This window comes from Elephas maximus, chromosome 19, assembly GCF_024166365.1.
Source record: "Elephas maximus indicus isolate mEleMax1 chromosome 19, mEleMax1 primary haplotype, whole genome shotgun sequence".
Classification (NCBI taxonomy): Eukaryota; Metazoa; Chordata; class Mammalia; order Proboscidea; family Elephantidae; genus Elephas; species Elephas maximus.
In genome coordinates this window covers 37,192,059-37,217,174 of record NC_064837.1, presented here as the reverse complement: position 1 = coordinate 37,217,174, position 25,116 = coordinate 37,192,059, and the positions used below count along the sequence as shown (strand labels likewise).

Below are 25,116 nucleotides of genomic sequence, written 5' to 3'. Positions count from 1 at the left end.
TCCACCCAAATGATCTTTCGGAAAATGCAAATCTAACCCAGTTGCTGCTCTGCTTAAAACTTCAGTTGCTCTTCATCACTTGCACTGGCAGTCTTACTGGATAAACTCCAAGTGCTTAACATGGCATACCAGGCTCTCTGGACCCTGCCTCTGCCCACCAAGACTTACCTACCTGCACCTGCAATTAAACTTTATGCACCAGCGACATCAGACTGGTTCCTAAAAACATCAGTCGGGCTTTCTTACTGCTCTTTTTCTTAAGGCTTACCTCTCTGTCTCAAGTACCCTCTGGCTTTTAAAAAAAAAAAACTCATATCCTTTCTCCAGAAGTTCTTGCCTTGTACTCACTCCCCCCGCCCCCCCCCCCTTTTTTTCATCTTGATGATGCCGTAACATACCAATAGCATCAATATCACTTGGAAACTTGTAAGAAATGCAGATTCTGGAGTTGCCAGATTTAGCAAATAAAAATAGAGGACGTGCAGTTAAATTTGAATTTCAGGTAAGCAACAAATAATTTTTAGTATAAGTATATCCTATGAAAATTTTGGGGTATACTTGTAGTACCAAGAATTATTTTTTTTATCTGAAATTTAAATGTAATTGGGCATGCTGTATTTTACCTGGCAGCCTTGGCCCTCCCCTAGGCCCACTGCAACAGCAGTTGGGACTGGGGGTCAGCATCCTGTTCCCTAACAGGCCCCACAGCAATTCTGAAGTTGGAGAATCACTGCTGTATCCATTTATCTTTCTTGCCTTTTAAAACAAATTCCGTCTGAGTCATTTAGTGCTGCTGTAACAGAAATACCACCAGTGGATGGCTTCAACAAACAAGTTTATTCTCTCACGGTCTAGTAGGTTAGAAGTCCAAATTCAGGGCTCCAGGTCCAGGAGAAGGCTTTTTGTCTCTATCTGCTGTGGAGGAAGGTCCTTATTAATCAGTCTTCTGGGTCTAGGAGTTTCCCAGTGCAGGAATCCCGGGTCCAAAGGATGCACCCTGCTCCTGGCACTATTTTCTTGGTGGTATGAGCCCCGCCCCCCCCCAGCCAAGAAAAAATCTTGTAGATTGAGTCCTGCCTCATTAACATCATAGAGGTAGGATATACAACACATAGGAAAATTACTTCAAAATGGACAGTCACACAATACTGGGAATCATGGCCTAGCCAAGTTGACGCACGTTTTGGGGGGACACAATTCAATCCATAGCAATGAACCTCCCTGTCCTCAGTTTTGTGTCCTCCCTGTTGAGCACAGTGAATGTTTGCGATCTCCTTTTCCTCCTTACATTGTTCTTACAGGTTACTGAACGATCTGTTCCCAACATATTGCACGCCCACCCACCCCCAGGACTAGTTTCTGTAATTTAGGAAGTGTTCAGGACAAGAGAGGGCAGCATCCTGAAGTTGTACATGTTCTGGAATATTCTGAGCTGGTTTGTTTTAGTCATTAAGTTTATGCAGGATTACAGTCTGCTGTGACCTTCTGTAGGAGTGAGATATTTTGGAAGAACAAAGTAAACAGCTTTTTGGAACCTTTGAAACACAGGCCAGGCTGTCCCTCTCTGGATTTTATCCAGCCTGAGGAAGGCTCCTTCTGAGGCTATATCACATTCTCAGGGAAGACAGACCTGGTGGCACAGTGGTTAAGAGCTACGGCTGCTAACTAAAAGGTCAGCAGTTTGAATCCACCAGGTGCTCCTTGGAAACCCTATGGGGCAGTTCTACTCTGCTCCTTAGGGCTGCTGTGAGTAGGAATCGACGGCAGTGGGTTTGGTTTTTGTTGGTATGAACAGTGTTCGTCAACGCATTAGCAAGTAGCTGATTTTAGAGGCTAGACCTGTAGTGGTTGAGTCATTCCACCTGTTCCATAGGCTTTTCTTGGTTGTAGTCTTGTAGAAGCAGGTCACCAGGCCTTCTGCAGCACCACTTGGGGTCAAACCACCAACCTTAGTTAAAAAAAAAAAACAGTCGAGTCCAAATCGTTTGCGCCACCAGGGGTATCTGCAGTTTACTTGGAAATGCACAAAAATAAGATGGATTGATGGATAGAAGTGTGATAAAGCAACTACAGTGTGTGTGATGCTAATGCCGGCACGTAGGTGGTGACCACAGCGGCGTTCACTGTGAAAATAAAGAAGCGAGGAGAACGCCCTTGTCTTTAGGCGACGCTCGCTGAGGTACTGAAGGGTGGGGCGTCACGGCATCGGCAACTCACTTTCAGAGAATGCAGAAGATACGTGAGTTTACATCCAAAAAAAGCAAATGTGGGGGAAAATGTTAACTAAGAATCAGAGCAAAAGGTTGGTTTAAGGGTGTTCATTTTACTGTTCTTCAACTTCTCTGTAGGTTTGAAATTTCCAAAGTAAGTTGAGGCAAAAGAAGGGGAAAAATAGAGATCATAACAGTTACCCAGTGACATGATTGCTGAAACTGAAATAGCAGGACATGGTTAATTTCCATTTTCCCCATCAGGTTTGAAACCTAGATCTTGTCTAATCGTACAAAATAGGTAAAGAGAACATGTCTCAATTCTGAATATGGTGTTTTTAAGGAAAAGTATAGTACTAGATGATTGGTAAGCATTTTGGCTTTACCTTCACAAAGCAAATTCGGATGATAGCCGTCATCTTGGTTACCAGGATCTTTTTCTGAAGCTTCTCGTGAGGATTTAGTAAATGATGAAAGAGGTGTCAGAAATCAGTGAGAATAGAGAACATTGTTTGCTCTTTGGTGGGGAAGGGGTTAAAGCTTCATCTGACTCGTATATCAAGATACATTCCCCATGGATTAGTGCAGGAGCTCTTAACCTGTGGGGTGATAGATGGATAGGCTTCCAGAAAAGCCTGGCTCTTTTATGAGATTCCCAAAGGGAGCTGTAACCCCAGGAGATTAAGAAACACTGAATTAAAGATGTAAATATGACTATGTGAATCATGGGGATGTGGGGAGGAATTACTGTAGGCGAATAGTTGTCTCATTTGGAAATGGTAAAGGACTATAAAGCATGTAAAGTCAACCACAAAGTGAAATCAGATCTATCAAAAAATAAACTTAAGTACATTAAAAAGTGGACTGAAAAATGTTTACAGTGAATATGACAGTAAAGTGGTTGATACTCCTTAATAAAAAGTGCATGCAGTTATTAAAACTTAGTGAAACATGGTTATAGGGCACACATGAAGTCACAAAGAAGGTGGGAGGATATTCAGCCTCACCTAGTGATGAGAGACCTCCAAAATAAAACAAAAAGCTTTTGTGCCTGTCAAGGAAAAATGTAAATACTAGTGAGCAGTGTTGGCAAGTGTTGGATGTGATGGCCAACGTCATTTTCTGCTAACAAGCGGATTAGACAAGCGTATCAAGGACATTCAGGAAATTGCATGTCCTTAGACTCAGTAACTTGACTTGTGAGGTTCCAAGGAAATAGTCTCGTTTATGTTTAAGGTTGTTGATCACATTGTTTATACTTACAAAACTAAACAAACGATCAAGTTTTTTTTTTTTAATAAAAATGGTATAGACACATGATATGATATTATACATCCTTTGCAAACCGTGGTTTTAAAAAATATTTAATGGCAAAGGAAAAAAGTCATGATACAATGTGAGAAGAACAGCAGTGTCCAGATACATAGACATCATTTTCCTGTCCTTGAAAAACAATACATGCGTGCACTAAAAAACAATGTAAGCGTGTCGGCAAGTTGAGACTATCTCTGGGTGATTTTCTTTTATGTTTTTCTGTGTTTTCTAAATTCTCAAGTGTCAGCTGATATTACTTTATTTTTAAATACAATTTTAAAAATGCATACAAGTAGTTCATGAGTATATTCTGATTTATAGAAACTCAAGCACTACAAAAGAATATGAAGTAAAAAGTCATTGTTCCTCTTTCCATCCTTCAGTCCCACTTTGCTTCCCAAAGGAAAAAAAAAAAAAATTTTTTTTTTTTGAAGCCCTTGTGAAATAATTCAGTGGATATCCTTTCAGATTGTTTTCAATAATAACAGACTATAAAGTTAATGGTACAGCCAAACAATAGTTTAGCTTAACTAGTAAAAAAGGTCTGTCTTGAGCATTGTGCTCTTTTAAGAACTGCATATATAGGATCAAATTGACAACAGCAACTTGAAAGATTAGAAAGGAACCTTAGGGGGCAGCGAGTTTATGTTAATGGGGGAGGAACAGCTCAGGAAAGGAGTGTGAGAATGGTTGCACAATTCATAGAATGTAATCATTGTCACTGGTACATGTAGAAACTGTTGAATTGGTTTATGCGTTGCTGTGTGTATTCTCAACGACAACAAAAAATTACATTTTTTTAAAAAATTAACGGTAGAGCAATAGGTGATGGATACTTCAGCTGCATAAACAATGGAATATGTTTATCGAGTTAGTTAAAAAGCAGGTATCAACAGGTTTTTCCACAGTTTTCTCTTTAACAGATGGTACAGATAGCTCTTCTTTCAGCCTTAACTAGGGCTCCTGAGTAAATAGCAGTAACTAACCAAATCGGAGTGTCCAACAGGGAAAACAGCCGTGAAAGAGAAAGCCAACAGAATTGACTCTGGGTGAAAGAGTGCTTATCTGCCCCCTTCCCCTCTTTTTTTATTTTTATTCATTTACTTCGAACCATTATTTTCTGTCAGCCTGTTTTCGTCTGTACCGTCAGATCTATCTGATGTCTGTGTGGATTAAAGACTTAGCAGACTAATAATAGAAACTGGGGGCCTTTAGCAGAACTACCCCCCCCCCCCCCCCCGTTTAACACACAGGTCCGAACATGAAGGCAAATGCTGAATGTAAATGCTTTTCTGTATTTCAAATGCAAATCTGTAAATTGTTTTTGTACTAACTACCAATAAGAAATTGACTATTTGACTTATATGGTTGACTGAAATGTTGCTCATGGATGTTACAAGTTAAAAGATTTTCAGACTGGACCCTGAGGAACTCTTCAGGGACCCAAACCAGTGGGGCATTTGAGCAGCAAAGACATTAGGCTTCCCAAACATTTCAACCAAAACACACATAAATAATGCATAAAACCATTGCCCTAGACTAGTTTTTGTTGATGTGAATTATATCTATCGATACTGACCATATTATAACTTAAAACTGAGAAAATTTAAAATTCTGTTTGCTCATTTTTTAAATAATAAATCTATTACATAATGTATTTTTATAAAAACATAAGAAAATTTAGTGAGAAAGGCGACATCGTTTCACATTTTTGCACATCTCTTTCGCCTAATAGAGACCACCCAGCTTCGCGTAATATGCTCCCACATTCAGTCTGTTGCAATATCACATGTCCTCCTCTAGCTTCTGGAAACTTTCAAAACTGTCTGTTTTTGAGAGAATGAGGATGAAATAACATCTTAGTATTATTGTAAAATCGATTTTGAACTCAAGAACCACTGTTAGATTAAACTGCCAAGTACGTTCAAACCTTACTGCCTTATTTTCACCGTGCAGATACATATCTTGTTTGCCAGATTTTATGCCCAGTAGTGAAGTTTTGTTTGTTTGTTTGTTTTTTAAAGAAAAATGTGAATTTGCAGATCAGTAAGATTATGGCTTGAAATGTAATTCCCGTCTTCGTTTCTTCCTTCCCTCAGGTGCATTTGGTGTCAGAAAACAGCACATGACGAGTGCATGAAAACCGGCTTAAAGGACGGAAAGTGTGATTTTGGGGAATTCAGAAACCTCATTATCCCACCAAGTTATTTAACCTCCATAAACCAGATGCGAAAAGACAAAAAAGCAGATTATGAAATAGTAATTACAATATATTTTTCTTATGTAATTGATTTCTAAAAATTGCTTAGGTCAGTGTGTGTAAGTGAATGAGAGAGACGGATCAGGGCCGGGAATAAAGTAAACGGATATAAAAAGTCAGGACCAAGGAGGAAAATAAAATACAATTATATAAGCCATAAAGCCCTACCCAGAGTCATGTCACAGGTTTTGGCTCTTGAGTGCTTTTATGTCTAAAGGGAAAATGGAAATGTTAGGTTAACCCGTACACCAAAACCCAATGCCGTTGAGTCGATTCCGACTCAAAGCAACCCTGTAGGGTTTCCAACAAGTGACTGGTGGATCTGAACTGCTGACCTTTTGGTTAGCAGCCCAGCTCTTACCACTGTGCCACCAGGGCTCCAAAGTTAGGTTAAACTTTAACCAAACCAAACCCATTGCCATTGAGGTAATTCCAACTCATAGCTACCCTATAAGACAGAGAGGAACTGGCCCATATGGTTTCCAAGAAGCGCCTGGTGGATTCAAACTGCCGACCTTTTGGTTAGCAGCCAAATGTTGGGTTAGTGGTTTCCAAATCACTGCCTACATCTGAATCGCTTGGGGACTTTTTAAAAATATAGATTCCTGAGCTTGCCTCCATCCTCATTTTGATTTAGTGGGTCTAGGGTAAGCCCCAGAAAGACTGTTTTTTTTTTTTTTTTAAGGTTCTCAGGTGATTCTGGTGAGCAGCCAGCTTAGAGAACATCGGATCGTTGTTGTCAGTGAAAAAGCAGATTTCCTCATATATCATTCTAGAAGAATTTTCTCATTTAAAATTTTACATAAGATGCCCAGAGATAAGTTTATCTCACACATTAGACCTGTCCACAGATAACGTGGAACATAAAATTTGTCAAGGGTTTGCAAAATGTATGCATGTTTGTATTTTGATGCAAATATATTTCTCAGTCTTTATGTAGCTTTTAAGGAATGATCATAAAAATTTACAGATTTATTTACTTCTTAGATATGCCAAAATAGTTGAACTATTTGATTTTAAATTTAAGATTTTACATCTTGTGAGCTTTGTCATTATCTCTGCAACGAAGGCATTTCAAAATTTTTTATTTTAACATTAAGTTTAATGTTGTAATATGTATGTTTCTTAACTTTGTTGTTGTTGTTGAGAATATACTCAGCAAAACATACACCAGTTCAACAGTTCCTACATGTACAATTTAGTGACATTGAGTACACTCGTTGAGTTGTGCAAGCATTCTTACCCTTCTGAGTTGTTCCTCCTCCATTAATGTAAACTCACTGTCCCCTAAGGTTCCTATCTTCGGAGTTGCTGTTGTCGATTTGATCCTGTATAGATAGTTTTTAAACGAGTGTAATGCTCGAGGCAGACATTCTTTTACTAGTTAAACTATTGTTCAGTTTTAAGATGACTTTAAGGGATATCTTTGGTTTAACGTTCAAAGATTATCTCAAGGCAGTAGTTTAAGGGGCCATCCACCATCCATGGCTCCAGAAAATCTAGAGTCCATGAGAATTTTAAATCGTGTTCTGCATTTTCCTCCTTTTAATCAGGATTCTCCCATAGAACCTTTGATCAAAATGTTCAGTTATGGTAACTGGGTACCGTTCAGTTCTTCTGATCTCATGGCAAAGGAGGCAGTTCGTGGAGGCAATTAGCAACACACTCCATTTCCTCCTATCCCTGACGGTCCTTCTTCCTCTGTTGCTTCAGGCAGTATGTATTTTTTAAATGTATGACTCCTTAACTATCTGAAATCAATCTGAGGTTACAGTGGATGAAAATCACTGAATAAAGCCATGAAATTGTTTCATTAATGTTTATATCCACAAGGAGAAAGCACAGAGGAAAGAAGTGCTTGGGTTCTGAAAATAGTTAATTTCATTTGACTTCGGGCTATGTATAAATCTGGATTCTTGGGTACTCCATTTTAAAAAAACAAATTGCAAACAAAAACACACTAGACTGCCCGTTGCCATCAAGTCTGTTCCAACTCATAGCAACCCTGTTGGACAGGGTAGAATTGCCCCATAGGGTTTTCAAGACTGTGTAATCTTTACGGAAGCAAACTGCCACATGTTTCTCCCACCGGGTGGCTGGGGGGTTCAAACCACTGACCCTTACGGTAAGCAGCCAAGCACTTAATTACTGTGCCACCAGGGCTCTTTGCACACCAGAATACAACCAGAAAAGGACAATTAAAGTAGGAGATCAGATAAAATCAATCTCCATGCTGTGAACATTTGAAAGAAATTGAAATGTATAGCCTGGGAGACAAGAAAAATCAAACATACAATGCTTCAGATGTTTGAGCACAGCAGTTATTATATGGAAGAAAACATGAAATGATTTTGATTGCTTCTGGAAGCAAAATTAGAACAATGAATGAATGATTTTCAACTCAGTTTAAGGAAAAACTTTCTCATGATCTGATACAGCAGTGAAATGAACTGCCTTGTTAGTGAGCTCCTTTTTACATATTTGAGCATATGCTGGTGACTTTTTAAAGTAACGTAAAAGAGAATTATATATGAAGTAGGGAGTTGCATTAGTATCCGAGGCCCTTTTACATTCTTAGGATTCCTTGATTTTTATATTGTTTTGTTTGTACTGGTATGGTTATTTTAGTATTACACCACTATTGTTATGGAATAAAAAAACTTTGTGGTTACCGTCTCTGAGATATTAATCTGTTTTCACTTCACATTCCTTTTCCTAGCTAGCCTCAAAGCTTGGAAAGCAGTGGACACCGTTAATAATCCTGGCCAACTCCCGCAGCGGAACTAACATGGGAGAAGGACTGTTGGGAGAATTTAGGATCCTGTTAAATCCAGTCCAGGTAACTAAAGACAAAACCTTCCTTTCTTTACTAATTTTTCCATATGTAGCTTTTCATTTTTCCTAAAATACATTGGTTGTTAATATTTTAAATCACTAATCACCTGATTATAAGACGGATAATTGCGAAAGGATTACAGCAGCTGAGGATGTGGAGAAAAAGGAGCCCTCATACATTGCTGGGGGGATGTAACCTGTGGTACAGCCACTTTGAGAAACAATTTGGCAGTTCCTTAAAAAGTTAACCATAAATTTACCATATGGCCCAGCATTCCCATTTCTAGGTATCCGTCCAAAGGAATTGAAAATAAAAACGTGTACATGAGTGTTCATAGCAGCACTGTTCACAGTAGCCAAAAGGTGGAAACAACCCAAATTGCCATCAGCTAGTGAGGGGATAAACTAAATGTGTTACATCCATGCAGTGGAATACAGGCAGTCCCCACATTACAAACCAACTCCCATAAAGCCTATTATGTTAAAAATTCAAAGTGCATACTATGGTTCATAATAATAAACAGGTACTGCTTTGTGGTGCATATGAAAACATTATTATGTTAAAGATGTTTTAGTGTACCTGGGAGTGTTTCTTTAATATTTTTTTAGTGCATAAAAAGGTACACTATATGCTAAAATAATAAGACAAACATTTGACTGACTTTAGATGTGAACTATACCCAACTGTTCTGGCTTACGTACAGATTCAACTTAAAGACAGATTTAGGAACCAAACTTGTTCATAATCCAGTGACTGCCTGTACTGTTGAGCAATAAACAGAAACGAACTACTGATAAGATGCATAACATAGAAGAATTTCAAAAACATGCTAAATGAAAGAAGCTAGACATAAGGGCGCATATGAAATGTCCAGAAAGGGCAAATCTATAGTGACAAGAAGTAGATAAATGGGGGAGCTACAGCTGGGGACTGACAATGGGCACTGGGGGCTCTTACTGGGTAATGAGGATGTTCTAAACCGGCATATGGTAGCAGCACAACTCGATGGACTTACTAAAAGTCATTGAACTGTGTATTTTAAATGGGCGAATTTTATGAAGTACAAATTATATTTCAATTTTTACAAACAAGAAAAGGATCATACCATTGACATTAAGTTTACTGCTAGCAGCTTGTATTGTGCAATCATCAAAAATGCAATAGCTTTTTTCCTTCCAATTTGTGGGTTTTTTTAATACTTTCAACATTATACAGCTTACGGAAATTATAAAAATAATGGAAAGAAAAAAATCACCTGCAGTTCCCCCACACAAATGTATCAGTGGTTTTCATTTGTGTTCTTTCACCAATGACAGTGCGTAGACAGTGACTTAACATTGCTATAACAATAATCTAGGTATAAATTTGCATTTTTTTTTATTGAATGCTAAAAAAATTTTTCCGTGTTGCAACGCAGCCCTCGTAATAACATATTTAAAAACTAAAATAATGAATGGATGTATCATATGTTCGTATATCAGGTCCACTGCCTCGGAGGTTGAGACCGTTTCCAAGATCGCGCTGTTACAAATGATGACACGGTGAACACCTTTGCACGTGGGGCATTTTCATCTGCGGAAACATTTTCCTGGAATCATTTACAGATTTATAAATATCAAGGGTCCTTTAATTTTTATGTAATTTTATGCGAATTGCAAAATTATTTTCCAGAAAGTTGTATTAATAGTTTTAAAAACCAGTATAAAATACAAAACCCTGGTTAGAGGTGTACTTCTCACATTCTGGTTTTGTGAGAGCAGGAAGGAGGAGGCAGTGTGGTAAAATGGATAGACTATAGGTTCCATTTGTATTTCAGCACTTAATTATTTGGGGAATCATGGGCAAGTTATATAACCTCTGTACATCTCAGTTTCCTGGTCAGTAGAATGAGACCAACTTCTGCTTTGGAGGGTGGGTGCGGGGATGAGCCACACTGAATATGTAAGCCTGGCGTGTTGTTAAAGGTGAGCACTAAACAGCTGGTATTGTCATTCAGCCATTTCTGTACTTGTCCAGAGGAAAGTCATCCTCAGTGATGAAAGACAGTGTTAAATAAAAGTAGTTTTCTTCTTTCATTTTTAGGTTTTTGATGTGACTAAAACTCCCCCTGTTGAAGCCCTACAACTTTGTACTCTTCTTCCCTATTACTCAGCTCGAGTCCTTGTCTGTGGAGGGGACGGGACTGTGGGCTGGGTCCTGGATGCAGTGGATGAAATGAAGATTAAGGTATCAGTCTTTAAGAACTAGTTGCCTTACAGAAGAACTTCCAGAATTACTGTGTACTAAGCTACCTTTTTATTATGTAGATGACTCTTAGAAGACATGGCGTGTTTCTGATCGCTGAGAATGATACGTTTATGACTGAGCAGCTAGCATAATCTTAACAAAACAAATGCTGGTCCTATTTGTATCTTTATTTCTGTTTAAGTTAATGAGATCTCTGCATATCTCATAAATACATATTATTTACATGTCTTCAGATAACAAAGAGACAAAGTTTTGAAACATATCTTTCATATTCTAGGGACAAGAAAAATACATTCCACAAGTTGCGGTGTTGCCTCTGGGAACAGGCAACGATCTGTCTAATACATTGGGTTGGGGGACAGGTTATGCTGGAGAGATCCCAGTCACACAAGTGTTAAGAAATGTAATGGAAGCAGATGGAATTAAACTAGATCGGTAAGTTACACTTCGCCAAAAAGTAGATTTCTTAAGCTTTGGGAATATTGTTTGGTTTAAAAATGAAGACTCATGTAGTTATAAAGTCAAGTATAATTTAAATACAAAAAATTATGTTAGTTAAATACATAGATCCTGGTGTTACTGTTTTGTCATTATATAAAGGCCAAAGTCACAAGTCATAACTTCGGGTACATATCCCAAAATTTACATGCTCACTTAGATGTGATTATTTTTTCAAATGCCATTTTAATAGAAGATCCTCACCGAGAATATAGTTTATTTGGTTCAAAAAAAAAAAAAAACTCATCTTTTTTCTTCTGTTTTTTAGATGGAAAGTTCAGGTAACAAATAAAGGATACTACAATTTAAGAAAACCCAAGGTATGTTTTAAGTGCTTTCAAACATGAATAGTTTCCACAAACATTCATGGGATGCTTTCACTGTACAACATGTGGCACCATGTTGGTGGGATCCAGAGGCACGGTGCTCACCTCTGAGGAGCTTGTTGTGTAGCAGGAGAGATGCCCCCGTGCTAAATGCACAAGTTGTGCTGTTAAATAGTACTGTGGGAGGATGCAGGCATGCTTGGTTCTGCCCTGGCAGGTCAGGCTGGGCATAGTTCACAGAACAGAAAGGCATGTAAGTTGGTCCTTAAAAAGGTAAATAAAATTTAGATCAACAGGGAAAGGATCAAAAGGACTTCCAGCCCAGAGGAAATAGACAAGAAAGCACAAAGCAGATAAACACGCTTAGGTGGCACACCTAGGAAGAGGGGTCACTAAAGAACACCGAAGGTGTAGTGAGAGAATAAGGAGAAAACTGTTTCAGAGAAGACAGAAAGAGTCATAGAAGATGAGTAATAAACAGCAAAATAATACAGACTTGAGAAAAGCACATTAGGGGAACACTGAAAATACACATTTATCTCTACTCCTCCCTCTCCCACCACCCAAACCCCCTCTCATATGGTGATCGGGGGGCTTTAAAAGGCATAAACCCTTAAGAACAGAGAGAACGGGATATGAGATGATGACAGCAGGCTAGAGAAGCAAAAGCCATTTGCAAAGTAGAAAGCAAATAGTGGTAACTGGCAGCATATTGAAGAAAATGGAAATGCTAAAAGCCTACAGTGCAGAAAAGTAAAGTGGAAACCAATATATGTGGCAAAACCCAGCAGAGGCTTAGGAATTAGAGTCACCAAGTTAACTCTGAAGGCAGGATGTAGGGTGGGACTGAAAATATGTAGTCGAAAAAGCTTTGGCCTCTGGGTCATCTCCCCTCCCCCTTCCCCAGCCTCAGGCAGAAGACTGGAGGTTTGCTCTGAAAAGTTTACACTAGAGAAATTCTGGACTCTGGAATACCAAGCCAGCTAAAAACAGGGATTGAGTAAAAGGTTTGCCCATTGTCCTTTTCATTTGCCCGGCTTTGGAGTAGCAATAACCAATAGCCTGGGTTAGATAGGTGCTGAGAGTCTCATGGTTGGAATGAAGGTGAAAAGCAAATGTCATGGGAAAACAGGAGTGGAAAGCCTGGATGCATAGATTGCCATCTTAGAGTAGAGCCATTCTAGATGATAAGGTCTGAGGTGTGGCGATATTAAATGGAAATGCAAAGAGAAATTCCTATCTGTATTTATCAGTCCTTGAGCCGGAAGCTTTATTTCTGGCATTTTCACTGTTTGTGCCATGGAGTTGATTCTAACTCATAGCAACCCTACATGACAGAATAAAACTGCCCCATAAGGCTTCCAAAGAGTGGCTGGTAGATTTGAACTGCTGACCTTTTGGTTAGCAGCCAACTACTTAACCATTATGCCACCAAGGGCTTCTGGCAGTTTCACTGGACAGTATAAAATAGCTTTATACGAAAAAATGAAAGCAGAAAGTATTCCATTTTCCTAAAGAATGTAAGATTTCCAAATTTAATGTATGATATAATCTTGGACTGAAGCATAGCCTGTTACTCATTCCCACCCTCTTTCACAGGAGTTCACAATGAACAACTATTTTTCTGTTGGACCTGATGCTCTCATGGCTCTCAATTTTCATGCTCATCGTGAGAAGGCGCCGTCTCTGTTTTCTAGCAGAATTCTTAATAAGGTGTGTTGGATAAAATAACATTTCCTGCTTATCAGCGAAGGTACAGTAAAAATCAATAGTTCAATTTTTTAAAAACTCTTTCAAGCATATTCAGGTCGAACTAATCTATAGAAACATTTACGTGCTCTGTTTTGTGTAAGACTGTCATTAGATCCTTAAACGTATTTTATTGAGGCATTTTATAACTATGACAAGTTTTTAAAAATTCAAAGTTTGAAAATGTACAGCTTATTTTGCTTAGATGGCAGCCAAATGAAATAGTTTGTCTTACATGGCAGCAAAAATTGGAGAGAAATTTTAGGTAGAATAAATTTTTGGTGAATACATTAATGGAAAAAACAGATTCTATTGGCTTGGAAAAACTCTAGAAAAGGGGCAGCTCGTTTACCATGGCCTCTGAGTAAGGCCATCTCTGGTTTCTGGTATACTTGATTGTTCTGTTTTGGAATTTTTTTCAATGACTTTCGGTGCTTGAGCAGTAAGATGTGAAAAATAAATGCAAAACAATTTTATTCCTGGTTCTGTTTTATAAATACTTCAAATTTACAAAGTGTTCCCTTTTTTAAATATAATCATTAAGGCAATAAGTATTGATACTTATACAGCAGGTAATTAGCTCAGCATCTCCGTGCTTCCATCAGCTTTTTTGTATTCAGAATTGATTGTAAAATGTTTGTCAGGTTTACTGCATTACTTCTGTTAAGAAACGCAAAGTGTTAGGAAAAGGTCGAATTTTCTAATTTTAATATATATTTTGGATAGATAAACAGGGAGAAAACACCATTTGGACACAAACCACCACTGTTCCGTGTTCCTCTCAAAAAACTAAAAAATTATGGCCTTTGTTGTCACTTTCTGAAGAAGAGGGATAATTAACATTTCATCTGCTCTGCCAGAGTTCACCTAGACTTTTAAACCATTAATAGCATAATAGAATAAAATGTAAAATTAAAAATGATGATTATTTTTTAGTTACATGTTTTTGTTGCTGCCCCTAGGGGGTTCCTGTTTTAACCCATAGAATGATAGGGTGTCAATGCTGGATGGGGCCAGGGGTTGTGTTTTAAAAAAAGTATCCCTTTTGGTGCCCCTTCTTTCCATTGATATCTTGTCCGCTCTGAAGAAACGGAGTCAACAGTCATGTCGGGAGCTTTGGTACAATGTATTTTTCTTAACGTTTATGGGGCTTGTTAGGTTGTTTTAATAACATTTTCTGTCCATCTTTCATAGGCTGTTTACTTATTCTATGGCACCAGAGATTGTTTAGTGCAAGAATGTAAAGATTTGAACAAAAAAGTTGAGGTAAGCTACTAACACCTTTTCTAAAGTTTATTTAGTGGTCTTTGGATTATGAAAGATTTTTTTTTTTTTTTCAATAAAAATGCTGAATTTTCCATTAACATATCTTACTAACATATTTGGAGTATTTGTTGCCTGCCAGGTACTATGCTAAGTGTTTTATAAATATTAGCTCCATAAATTATCACCACAGCCCTGTAAGACAGGTACTGTTATATTCTCATTGTACAGAAAAGAAAACTGAAGTTTGAAATTAAGTAGTTTGTGCCCAAATTCACAGTTAGTGACATAATCAGGGATTCACACCCAGATTTCTCTAACTCCAAAGTCTCTTGTTGAACTCTTTTGCTGCAAGGCCTCCATTCACAGGTGATGGAGAATTTGAAGTTATCTGACACAGTGCCAAACTGATCACAGATGCTCGGAGGACATTTCAACCCAAAGTTTAATTCAGATTACGTTTGCAGCATATCTTTCTTACATACTAAAGTAAAATAATAAATATATAAATAGTAAAAATAGAATAGTAATGACTTTTTTGCAACAGTATCCCTGACATCATGATATGGAGAAGTCTTGTGTTTATTCCATGCTTGCTTCCAGCAGGAATCTGTAATCATTTATAGCAACAACAAAGACTTCAATACAGAGAAACCTGGAACTAGTAAATTAAGTTGAAAGGGAAGAACCAAATGATAAACAATTTGGGAAAAGAGTAGAAAAAATGACCTGGGAGAGAGAAGCCTCACTATACAGAGAGCTGCTCTGTTAGGGACACACTTAGCACGAAGCCTCCAGGCAGCCATGGTACAGATGGGCTAGCATATTTCCACAAGAAGAGTTTTGGTCTACTTTAATTATTTTCCTTTTTCCTGGGCTTTGATAGCATTGGTAGGGTGAAGCGTAGAAACCCATTGCCATCGAGTCAATTCTGACTCATAGCGACCCTATAGGACAGAGTAGAACTGCCCCGTGGGGTTTCCAGGGAGCGCTTGGTAGATTCAAACTGCCAACTTTTTGGTTAGGATCTGAACTCTTAAGCATACAAGGTAGCACTTTATTTATTGTCTGATATTTATTCATACAAAAATTATTTTTGAGGCCACCTACAAACTGCCAGGCACTGTCCTAGGTATTGGAGGTACAGTAATAAATCCCTTGTCACCACATTTACTGTCTGGGGAGAAGACAGACACAAACCACATTGCAATGTGTATAAGAAGTGATACGATAAGAAAAGTACACGGTCTTAGAGGAATAAATACATAACCGAAGGGGCTGAAAGACTTTGTAAGGGTAAGCGACAGCAACAGGTCTTTGTGGAAGCAGTGACAAACTGGAATCTGAAAAGTAAGTAAGAGTTAAGTGAAGAAGAAGGGGAAGATTGTTCTAGACTAAGAAGGCCCAGAGTGCAGAGGTCCAGAGACAGAACTCAGTATATTCCAGTGAGTCCAGGCAGAGCATAGCTTGCAGGAGAGAAAGTGGCAGGAGCTGAGGCTGGAGAGCTAGGCAGGGACCCAGTCACAGACGGCTGTGTTGGCCTGTTAAGGAACTCGAATTGCATCGTGAGCACAAAGTCAAGCCATTGAAGGAATGTGGTTGGGGGTGACAGATTTGTGTTTTATAAGTGTCAACCCAACTGCTCTGTTAAGGATGAATAAGGAAATTAAGGCTAGAGGCAGATAGTCCAGTTAGGAATATTTTAGGGAAGAGATAATGGTGCTCTGGGCTAGGGTTTTAGATATTTAGAAAGTAGTGTTAGCTGTTTTTAGTAATTAATTGAATATGGAGGGTAAAGGTGAAGAAGTCAAAGGTAACTTAGGTTTCTGGCTTGGGAAGCTGAAGGAATGGTGCTGCTATCTCCAGAGAAGTAGGCAGGGGTTAGGGGATAGACACAAAAGATGCTTAACTCGGTTTTGTTCATAGGAGTTTTAGGTGCTGCAGTCAATGGAAGTGTCTTAGGGTAGCAGTTGGTTATACAGATCCGGGCCAGTGAAATGGATGTAAGAACTGTCAGCACAGAGATGGCAATTAAAGGTGTAGAAATGGCCAAGCTTGCCCTCTTAGAGTCTATAACATGAGAAGAGAAAGGGGCTGGGTACATAGCTATGAGGAGCGTCATCAACGTGAGGACAAGCAGAAGTGGAGTCTTCAGTAGTGACTGAGGAGGATACTCTGGAGAAGTAGGGCCTGTTGTTCCCAGAAAGTAGAGACGAATATTTCGTGAAGAGTGGGAGCAATGTCAGGTGCTACTGAAATAGCAAGTGAGAAAGGGCCTGAAAGAAATAATTGGATTTAACAAAAAGGACACGAGTGACGCCCTTGATGAGGACAGTTCCCCCAGTGAGGTGGGAAAGGCCAGATTACAAGGGAGAGGTAGGAAGTCGTCTTCTCTTGCTTGCTCTTTATTGTACTTGTGATTCTTGTCTTCCGTAATTGTGTGTAAAAACAGAAACAGATTCTAAGTGGAGATGTCTGGAAATTGTGTGCCCTGTAGTAACTCACTACTTGTATTTCTTTAAAGCTAGAACTGGATGGTGAGCGAGTAGAATTGCCTAATCTGGAAGGCATTATAGTTCTGAACATTGGATACTGGGGCGGTGGCTGCCGACTCTGGGAAGGGATGGGAGATGAGACCTACCCTCTAGCCAGGTGTGTACCTTTGCGATCTGTTTTTTATGTCACTGTTGAAGAGAAGCCCTGGTGGTGCAGTGGTTAAGCATTCAGCTGCTAACCAAAAGGTCGGTGGTTCAAACCCACCAGCCACTCCATGGGAGAAAGATGTCGCAGCCTGCCTGCATAAAGATTATAGCCTTAGAAACCCTATGGGGCAGGGCAGTTCTACTCTGTCGTTTAGGGACACTAAGTTGGAATTTACTTAATGGCAGCAAGTTTGGTTTTTTAGTTTTCTTTTAAAACAGTCTTGTTTTTTATGAACTTTAAAATCTTTTCCCTCAAATTTTCTTTGTTTTATACCTTATTAATATAAATATAGATAAGCGCCGCAGTGTCTGACTGCATATATGCCTGTGGTCCAGCCCATAAGGTTATAATAGAGTTCAGAAATCCTGATGAGAGAACTGGACATAGCAGAGGTGCTTTGCTAAGTACTGTGGCTCCATCCTTTCTGCCTCTCATTGGCTCTCTCCTGTGTGTAATAGTGTGTTTCCATGACGTCCAGGTCACGTAGCATCCTATTTTACAGAATGTGTCGTGGGCGTCAAGCAACACATTCCCGTCATTAGTAACCTGATGGGCACCTACGTTAAGAAGTACTTGCCCTGACGTGGCTGATTTGATTTTATTGCATCCTATGACCCATATTTCCTTTTTTTGATTTTAGACATGATGATGGTTTACTGGAAGTTGTTGGAGTGTACGGGTCTTTCCACTGTGCTCAGATTCAGGTGAAACTGGCAAACCCTTTTCGAATAGGACAAGCACATACAGTGCGGGTAGGTAGAATATTACTACACAGGTTAATTTGTCCCCAGTTCCTTTCTGAGTCCTTGATCTGTAGAAGAAGATATCCATGCTCCGTCTATCCTTAAACAGTGGCTCACAGCACACGCCGTTGGTCACCCTGCGCCAGCGGTTTGGGTGGGAGGAGGGAGAACGGGAAGCATGGCCCTCAAGCTGGTTCAAGAAATAAAGCATTCACTGAAAAGGAGTCCTTTAAAGCAACAGATGAATAAATATATACTCCGTTTAACTTTCTACAGACGAAATGCAGAAGGGTTAAGGTCCGCGGGCGGGCTTGGTAAGGAGGCCCTCTCTGACCTTTGATAGGTTGGCATTTTCTAATTGCTTGTTCCTCGATACCAGCTGATTTTAAAGTGCTCGATGATGCCGATGCAGGTGGATGGTGAGCCGTGGGCACAAGGGCCGTGCACGGTCACCATAACGCACAAGACGCACGCGTTGATGTTGTATTTCTCTGGAGAACAGACGGATGATGAGGTTTCTAGTACTTCGGATCAAGAGGACATAAAGGAAATTTAATAATGGATGAAGAAACGAAAACTTGCTATAAAATCCATACAAACAAGTAGATACGTGTTCATCCAAAATTAGGAGTTCTCTCCCAGCTGTTCAGTCTTAATTTCATCAATAGTGTGACGGGTATGCACTTACCCAAGTAGCATTCCAGCTATTTATAAAAGCTTGTTCTCTTTAGCAGAGCACATTGATTGTATAGTACTAAGTTTTAAAAGTCATGCAAGTTACACTGCGGTGAAATGTGTCTCACGGTCCTGTGTTTTGAGAGTGAGACATACTTGGAAGTATGCACTGGCTTGTTCCTTATTCTGGAACCAGACATTTAATGGACACGTTATGCATCCAGCAAAATGTGTGTGGAAAAAAATCACTTTAACATGGTAACACTGTAGTAGTTTTAAAATTAACTTTTTTTTTTTTTTTTTTTGAAAGAAAATGGTTAGTGTCAAAGCTGCCTGGTTAACGCTAGCCTCCCACCTGCAGCACGCCTCACCAAGCCAAACACTGGAAGATCCGTGTGTACCCATTGCCAGGAAACCCTGAAAGGAGAAATGTACAAGAAAGCCAGTACTTAAATTTTTATTTTAGGATCACTTTCAGACCCCCAAATGTTGTTTGATTAACCCTATTAATGACCATGTTGAGTTGAATTTCAGGATCTTTTTTATAATCCCAGTATAACCGAAAGAAAACCAGATAGATGAATTGGTTAAATAATAATAATAATATTTGGGACACTTTGTATTGAAAATTACAGATTCTGAGCTGGGTAGTTCATCAGCTTCTCTTTTGATTAAAAAATGTCAACAATTCAAAAAAATATGCTAAAGGAAAGCTACTAGTCAGATTAATTACTAAAAAAATTTAATGACTGATAAGTTTTACAAAATCAGTGGTCTTGTAGTATCTTGAAATACCTAAACCAAAAAACCTGTTGACATCAAGTCAATTCCGACTCATAGCAACTCTATAGGACACCGTAGAACTGCCCCATAGGGTCCCCAAGGAGTGGCTGGTAGATTTGAACTGCAGACCTTTTGGTTAGCAGCCGATCTCTTAATCACTGTGCCACCAGGGCTCCATCTTGAAATATGGTAGTATTTTATATTTTAAATTATTTGATAGAATTGCCCCCTTGGTCTGGGGAAGAAGGTATACAGAGTCCTTGGCCAAAATGTTTATTTTAAAGTGAAAAATATATATGTTTTTTACTTATTTATTATTTGCTTTATGCTGTGATACTTAGATTTAAATGATTTTTGCAATACATAGTTTTATGTAATAAGGTAATCAGATAAATCAGTCAAATGGAAAACCTACTAGTGAAATAAAGTCCATCATTTTTCTGAAAAATATATTATCCGGATAGGCACACTCTTCAGAAATACTCAATTAAAAAAAAAAAACAGGAGGAACAGAAAGCACTGGCAAACTACTTTTGGATAGCCAATTTTTTTTTTTTTTTCATTGTTTTATTTATTCCCTCAATTTCCAAGAAAGTTATTGAAGGGCTAGTTTCATAGTCACCCACTAGAGGGCGCTCTTCTGCTGCTGTTAGCTAGCCTGCTCTGATGCCCTATAGTTAGGCAGACCCATTGGCCATCCAGCCTGATGTTTTCCTGACAGATGGCCTGTTTCGGGGCTTGGTGGTCTTTTGTGATATTAATCTCTCAAAGATTAGAATGTATCCCCAAACCACCATTAGCTTCCCTTAAGAATCTGTTATGGCTATATCATCCATGAATTGCCATAAACTTAAATATGAGTCACCTTCAGGCCTGGGCCATCTTTTGAAGGATCACCTTGTTAGTATATACGGTAGTCAGTACATTATATAAAATATTTTTATTTTATTTAAATTAACCTCTTCCAAGTCTGAGCCAAGTGATGCTTAATTCCAGTAAAAGATTTTGTGAGCAGGTCTGTTTTCACCTTCTTCATTCCCTTTTCATGGTAGATAGCCTTCTCCTGCAATGAGGGTAAAGTTTTGTAGCTTTTCCTTTTTATGGGCAGATCATGTTTTGAGTATAATTGGATTTATCCTTTTAATTCATGGTTAAAGTTTATATTTTATAAACACACTGTTAAATTCACTTTGCTTTAGGTTATATTTTATCTATAATTCATAGTGCTAATTACAGAAGCAAAGTCGATAGTTAATTTGGGATATCAGAACTTAGTCAAAATAACTGCATTTTTTTTTAATTGCTGAAACTACTTCAAGGACAATGTTAAGTTGAATTTAGTGCAGGTTTATGTACAACTCCCTCATTTGTTTAAACAAATTGATTTTTCATTTATAATCCAGTGAGACTTTTTTTGTCCCTGACTCTGTGAAGTTTTTCTCCTGCCTTATTCACTCATTTAAACTTAATGTTTATTTAGGAAATTTATTTCAGAATCTGCCATGTCATAAAACACATCCTCATTTTGATTTCCCAAACTTTACTTACTTTTTTAGGCACATTTACCCAGCATTTCAAATAAATGTATAGGCATGTGCCTTGTTTGAAATAAATGCAATTTATAAAAGATTCCTATTTGCAAGTTATATATTAGGGTAACTGTTGTTTACTAGAAATTCTACACTTTACAAAATAATTTATCAACATTTTACTGTTCTATTTTAAACTGTCTTGATTTTTTTTTGAAGCTAACTTCAACATTCTCAGGAATATAAAGCATATCTCCGTGTCTGTTTTCAGATTTCGCTCATCTTTCAGTATCCTGATACATTCCGAACTCCTTATAAACCTAGTGGCTTAAATACTGAGCACCTGGCAGCTCTTACACATCCCATAAGTAGGCGGCGGTGATGCTCAGTGCTTTACTGTGTTTTAATGTAAACCAGACGGACTTGTGTTTTCAAACACAGATTGTCTAATAGTAAAATTATATGATCTTAAATGTTTTAGGTTTTCTGCTATAATTAGCTGGGAACCCTTAATGTAGCTAATGTTTATAAAGATTTTATAGTCAAGATTATTTATTTTTATTTTTTTAGAGTGTGTCATAAAAACCTTCAGCATTAGCTTTTTGAAACACGTTTACTTAGTGTTGTATACTGTGACTCACATTGTAAGGTCCTTTTGCACTGTACAAATGAATACTACCAGCATGTCAAAAGAAGAGTAATTTGCATTTGCAATGTAAAGTAAAATTGTATTTAATGTATATTATGAAATTTTAAATTTGCACTATCTAGAATTTTTTTTTTTTTAGAATACTTTAGAAGCTATATTAATTTACAAATTGATGTGGATCCGAATACATAATTTGTACCTGTTCAACCTAAAAGTTCAGTAGAACGAGTGATTGATAGTTTCATGTATTTTCCCTCGAAATGGTAATATTGAAGCAAGAACCAGCACTTTATATTCAGAAATGTTTTTTAAATTCTGCCTAATTTGATATAATGGAGTGTAGGTAGATTTATGAAAAGTATCTAGAAATTTAAAAAGTAGTTTTGTTACCATATCTCAATCTGAATGAAGATACATTCTCAGCAACAAGATGGAAGAGGTGGTTTTGGTTTTGCCTTTTAAAAGCTGTCCCTTCCTTTCTCCAGTTCCCCGTTAAGGCCTATATCCTGTTTCTCACAGTTGATCTACAGGCTGTCTGCAGCCCCCAGATAGATCACCTGGGAACCTTGCTGAAAGTGTGGATTCCTGGGCCCAGCCCCTGACTTCACGAATCAGTGTCTCTAGGGCTGAGACATAAAAAGCTCTGTTTGTGTCAACAAGCACCTCAGGTGATTCTGATGCACTCTGACACGTGAAAGCTACTGGTCTGTACTTCCTGGGCCACCCAGGCTTTTTGCCAGGTGGATATCATACAGACAAATTGAATTAATTGGATGTTCTTAAAATTGTATTTCCCTCTACTTAACTGCCCTCTTCCCCCCAAATTATTCTTTTAAAAGAACTGTGAAAGACTTGTTCTCATTCCATCCAAGTTGATATATTTGTCTAAACCATATTACGTAAACACTGGTAGCCTCCGTTTCTTAGGCGAAACTGTGGTTTTTGGACTCTGGTCCGTGGAGTCCTGGAGGTCCAAGGATGACTTCTGGGGCTCGTGGAGTAGACCCCAAGGGCAGCGAGCAGTGGCAGCTCTGCTTCCTCACGGTAGCCAGGGGAGCTCCACTTCTGTATATTGGGGTGCTGCTGAGGAGAAGATTTCAGTTAATAAAATACTTCTACCACTTAAAGGAAAAGTTCCACTATTTTTGAAAGGGAGCTTGGGAGCTGCTACTATAATAATTCTGTCACCTGTTTACTTTCCTGCTGATTTTTACGTATTCAGAAACCTGATTTTTTTGGTGAAGAGAATATTTTGAGGGTCTCAGTTGCTTCTTGGAATATTGCCGCTGGCATAAAAAATTCACAATTTTTGAAGGTATTGAAGAAAAAAGCATTGTCAGTCTCTGTTCCTTGTGTTTCTAATTTTAGTATAGAAGTAGTCTGTGTACTTAATTTTAGATAATGTAAATACAGAGGCGTACACACACGTGTGTATATGTATATAATCTCCCCGTGGCCCTGAGTACACGGCCTGCACTATGGACTTAGCACTTCATTACCCAGCGTTGACTGCTTTTGTAATATTGGGTCTGTATTGTGGTCGATGCCTGCAGACAGAGAAATGTGAATTAAAGCATTTTTTTCTTCCCAATCCTTCTGTTGAAGATTTTGCTTGTTTTTTTAATAAAATTTTAAAAATACAGCACTTAAAATATGATTCTGTCGTTTTGTGGCACAAATAATGAAATAAAAATAAGCAACTTTGAGTTAATTGCACAGAAAACAGCACTTGGTTTATAGCAAAACAAGCTTATGTGGCAGGTTCTAGATCACTTTTGGATGGAAAGGAGACCATCAAAATTATACTGCCCGACTTTTGTAGCCTGGGGCATAGAACATAAATCAGTACCACTTGGGAGGAACATACATGCTCATGTTTATAGATTAGCTCAGTGTAGACTACAGAAGCACCAAGGCATAGTAGAATGAAATAAATGAATTTATCTCATGGTGCAGTGGCTAAGTGCTTGGCTGCTAACCAAAAAGTCAGCAGTTCGAATCCGCTAGCTGGCTCCACTGAAAAAGATGTGGCAGTAAAAGATTTATAGCCTTGGAATCCTTATAGGGCAGTTCTGCTCTGTCATGTAGGGTCGCTATGAGTCAGAATTGTGGGAAGAGTATAGAATGTGTTTTAAATAGCTAAGTTGAAAACCCAGCCTCTGCCACTTCCTGGCTGTTTAACATTAAGCAAGCTACACGTCTGCCAGAGCCTCCGGTTTTCTTTATAGAAATGGGAGTGAATGCCCACCTGAGGACTTGTAGACACAAATGCTTACAGGAACGAAGCAGGTGGAATTGATGGGCTGTGTAAACTAGAGAGCACCTGATTGTTGCCTGATAGGAAACTAGGCCAGGTGTGAACAGGACTGACTTTTCTAGAGAAGACATAACATTTTTTATTCATTAAGTATTAGGGGAAGGTGATTTTATGGTCCAGATTCATTCCATCACCTTTAACCAGAAGTCCATTCTAACAATTCTTTTTCTTAATTTAAAATTCATTGCTCACTTGCCTGCTCTTTTTTTAAAAGGGCAGTGGCAAACATAACACACCTTGTTTTGATCAGTAATTTTAAACATGCATTATCATACTTGGCCATGATCCCCACCGAGGTTCACAAGGAAGGCTCTGTTACTAATAACCCCCCAGGGTCCATGCTTCCACTTTTTTTAAGCAGCTTCAGCACACACTGGGTGTTGTTAGCTGCTTTTACGTTTACCTCGTCATAATCTGCAATTCTGCAAGGTAGGTATTGACTCCACTCTATAGATTAGTAAACTCAGAGCTAGAAGTTGACCCAGGTAACCATTTCTGCAGCCTTTTCATCAATACAACCACCACCATCAATAGTATTAAAAAAAAATTTTTTTTTAATACTGCCTTATATGTGTCACTGTCCTGGACACTAGGAGTGCTAGGGTTTATGACACAGCCCTCAAAGTACATGCAGGGAAGCCAACTGATCATACATGAAGATAAACTACCAGTGGGAGGATTTCAGAGATTTAAATGAGTTGAGGATTTTACACATTGTCTATAACTTAACCTTTTGTAGGGTTTTGGAACTAGGAAATAGAAACAGCATTTTTTTTCATGTGTGATTAGATAGAAGAATGTAAATTAGTCTGTGTGAAAGCTGTGTACACTGAGCTGCTTAAGGGCAGGAAGCTTACCTTGGCCAAAAGTAACGCATATTTGCATATCTTTGGTGAAGATCCTGCTCAACACGTGATGGAGCACCCACTCTGCGGTTGTTGCGTTTGGCCTCCAATTTCCAGCACATAGGGCAGCCCTGGCAAACAGCAAAGCTGTTGTTCCCATAGCATGTCT

General features: G+C 38.6%; 2 protein-coding genes across 8 annotated transcripts in view; one reads left to right on the top strand and one right to left on the bottom strand.

The window, feature by feature from the left end:
- DGKE (diacylglycerol kinase epsilon) overlaps positions 1–23,044 on the top strand; it is a 28,823-nt gene extending 5,779 nt beyond the window's left edge. For 3 of the 5 annotated variants that reach the window (XM_049861307.1, XM_049861308.1, XM_049861306.1), the window contains exons 3-12: positions 5,624–5,783; positions 8,504–8,623; positions 10,703–10,846; positions 11,145–11,302; positions 11,634–11,685; positions 13,291–13,404; positions 14,635–14,706; positions 17,228–17,355; positions 18,047–18,158; positions 18,529–19,129. In XM_049861307.1, coding sequence (XP_049717264.1) covers positions 5,624–5,783; positions 8,504–8,623; positions 10,703–10,846; positions 11,145–11,302; positions 11,634–11,685; positions 13,291–13,404; positions 14,635–14,706; positions 17,228–17,355; positions 18,047–18,158; positions 18,529–18,705 — 1,237 coding nt within the window. In that variant the 3' untranslated portion in view covers positions 18,706–19,129. Of the gene's footprint in view, positions 1–5,623; positions 5,784–8,503; positions 8,624–10,702; positions 10,847–11,144; positions 11,303–11,633; positions 11,686–13,290; positions 13,405–14,634; positions 14,707–17,227; positions 17,356–18,046; positions 18,159–18,528; positions 19,130–21,407 lie in introns of those variants that run through there. The other 2 variants (XM_049861310.1, XM_049861309.1) reach the window with 2 other exon arrangements.
- Positions 22,617–25,116, bottom strand: part of TRIM25 (tripartite motif containing 25) — a 46,109-nt gene continuing 43,609 nt past the window's right edge. Inside the window, exons 10-11 of one of the 3 annotated variants that reach the window (XM_049861304.1) lie at positions 24,960–25,078; positions 22,617–22,865 (exon numbers count right to left, since the gene is read on the bottom strand). The gene's annotated coding sequence lies outside the window, so the exon portion shown is untranslated. The remainder of the gene's footprint in view (positions 22,866–24,959; positions 25,079–25,116) is intronic. The other 2 variants (XM_049861303.1, XM_049861302.1) reach the window with 2 other exon arrangements.